This window comes from Apium graveolens, chromosome 9, assembly GCF_009905375.1.
Source record: "Apium graveolens cultivar Ventura chromosome 9, ASM990537v1, whole genome shotgun sequence".
NCBI classification, from domain to species: Eukaryota; Viridiplantae; Streptophyta; class Magnoliopsida; order Apiales; family Apiaceae; genus Apium; species Apium graveolens.
The window spans coordinates 83,019,466-83,021,986 of NC_133655.1; the positions used below are offsets into that span (position 1 = coordinate 83,019,466).

Here is a 2,521-nt window from a genome sequence, read left to right on the forward strand (position 1 = left end):
CCCGAAAAAATATTGCTAAAGGCCCAAAAAGGGCTAAGGCAACATCAGAGCTATGTTGACCCGTAACTAGTTAGTATAGGTATCTATAGCAACAAAACAGTTATTATATTGCAACACAGCATATCATGTTACAATAGATATCAATAGCAACATACTTTGGTCGCTATAGTAACATACTAAATGTGTTGCAATAGATCTTAAAATTTCTTTCAGAAATGTGAGGCCCACATGATGGGACCCACCTGGGAACCAATGTTTACCTATGGCAACACACCTATAACATCTTTTATGTTACAAAAGGTTAATTATCTACAACATATTTAATACCTCCTGCAACATAGTTTGAGCCTATTGCAACACCATCAGAAAAAAATTGAAAATAGACTTCCTGAATATTGCATTTCCCAAAATAAATACCAAGCAACATTACTTAAGCCTCAGAAGGCATTTTCATCCATACAACCGGTCAAAGCAATATTCTTAAGCATACAAGTCTTCCTATCAATATTACTTAACCATACAAGACTTCCAATAACATAATCTACTACAGATCATGGTCTTTTTGTAACCAACCACAATATTACTTAACTAGTTCAAATGCAACAAACACAACTATGTGCTAGGCCCTGCGGTCAGAGGAGTACCAGCAGCTCCATTTCCATCTTCAGTATCGCCCTGTCTATTTCATCCAACTCTATTTCATCCAACTCAGTAGGCTTAGAGGTGATCTCCATTTTGAGTTTTGCAGCATCTTCATCAACAAGATCGATAGCTGAAATGGAAAAGAAATTCCTTAATGAACATAATTGTAAGGCAGAAGTATAGGACACTTATATAAACAATTTGAAACAACCAACAAAAAGAACAGAAGCATAGGATACTTATATCCCTCTGGTAAATCTCTGTTGCAGCCATAACCAAAAAACTATATATCTAATATAGAATCATTTGAAATCATAACCAAAAAACATATATCTGGTAAAAATAATATGGAAATAAATAAATCATAATAAAACTATAGAATGGGCAGGATAGTCATAACACAATTATTTGCAGCCATAACCAAAAAACTATATATCTGGTAAAAACAATATGGAAATAAATAAATCATAATAAAACTATAGAATGGGCAGGATAGTCACAGGGAAATTGGTGGTTGCAGTAGGACCCCAGTATTTCAAAGCTGCCGGATCATAAGCTATTGCAGCCTTGTCTTCCTTCTCATAACCACCTAATGGACACAATTTCACCAAGACATACAGATTATAAGTAATTTTGCGAAGGTAAGCTCTAATAATAATGAGAAACACGAAAATGACAAACATGTAGCTTACCCAAGTAAACTGTTGCCATATTTTTCAGAATTGAAGTGAAAAGGCATCATCCAGTACCACAAGGCATGCAAGAAATAGGAAAATTATGTTAAAAGAACTAGTGAACACAACAGTCAGCTGACATAATACAATGTCCTAACCAAGTGTTTTATTGCTCTGTCATAGAGAACATCTGTTACTTTCTAAAAATCATGACTTCCAAAGTTAAATGATGCAATGTACTTGGACCATACTTGGCACTTAAGGTTTATCGACCCATTCGTTTTCAGCAGCGATTCTTCCTGATCCACGAGTACCCATTCTTCCGAATGAACTTACAGCTGACAGGTTCTTGAAACTGCATGCTAGAGAAGTGAGGCATGCTATTATTGGGTTGGTCTTGTTGTGGCAGCACAACGCAAGTGTGCAGTGAGCGCACATCTGGTGGCCACAGTCTTGCACTTCAATTGTGCGGACTTGATCAAAGCATATGAAACATAGCCCAGCATCACTGATCTGCAATAAAATATATTTACAGTTAATATTGCCTACTAGATGGCATCAGCAGTTTATATTGCCTACTAGCTGGCATCAGCAGTTTATATTAGCTGGCATCAGCAGTTTATATTGCCTACTAAAATTTAATGGCTGATGTACTATTTCAACTCTTCACCCTTCAATATATGCACCATATCAACAATTATATATTCACTAGCAGATAAAAACTGTATGAGACGACTCTATACGAGTAAAAGAATTCTGATAACAACAGTTGCTAGGTTTAAGGGACAACCGTGACTGAAAAATACACACCAAGACAGAGGCAGCCATGGACAAAGAGATCTTGATATGATACACACTTTTTACTTGGAGTACTGAGACTAGTAATAGCATAAGACTTCTTTATCAATTTCGGAAAAAAGATTAAAATAAAATATCAGCATGTAACTGAAGGTATAACACTATTTAGGTGCTAGACAAACTGACAGAACTACTTGCATCAATTGAGCAACCTAAACAAAAAAAGTTATAAATTTGAAGATCAAGCTCCCAAGTCATAGAAGTGAACAAAAATGCTACCTGGTTGAACTATACTACTTGGGTCTGCAACATGTATCTGAACCGTATTCCGTCCACCCTGCAATCTGGTAGAACTTAATGCATCATCAAGCTGCACAAATTTTGGTGAGTAGCAATTTAGTGTCCAA

At 36.0% G+C, this 2,521-nt stretch overlaps 1 protein-coding gene across 1 annotated transcript; it reads right to left on the reverse strand.

The window, feature by feature from the left end:
- Positions 1-373: 373 nt before the first annotated feature.
- LOC141685368 (putative E3 ubiquitin-protein ligase XBAT31) lies at positions 374-2,144 on the reverse strand. The gene is made up of 4 exons (XM_074490474.1): positions 2,127-2,144; positions 1,335-1,829; positions 1,143-1,231; positions 374-772 (listed from the first exon to the last, which is right to left on the reverse strand). The coding sequence occupies exons 1-2, from the start codon at positions 2,142-2,144 to the stop codon at positions 1,575-1,577; spliced, it is 273 nt and encodes a 90-aa protein (XP_074346575.1). The 3' UTR covers positions 374-772; positions 1,143-1,231; positions 1,335-1,574.
- Positions 2,145-2,521: the final 377 nt, after the last annotated feature.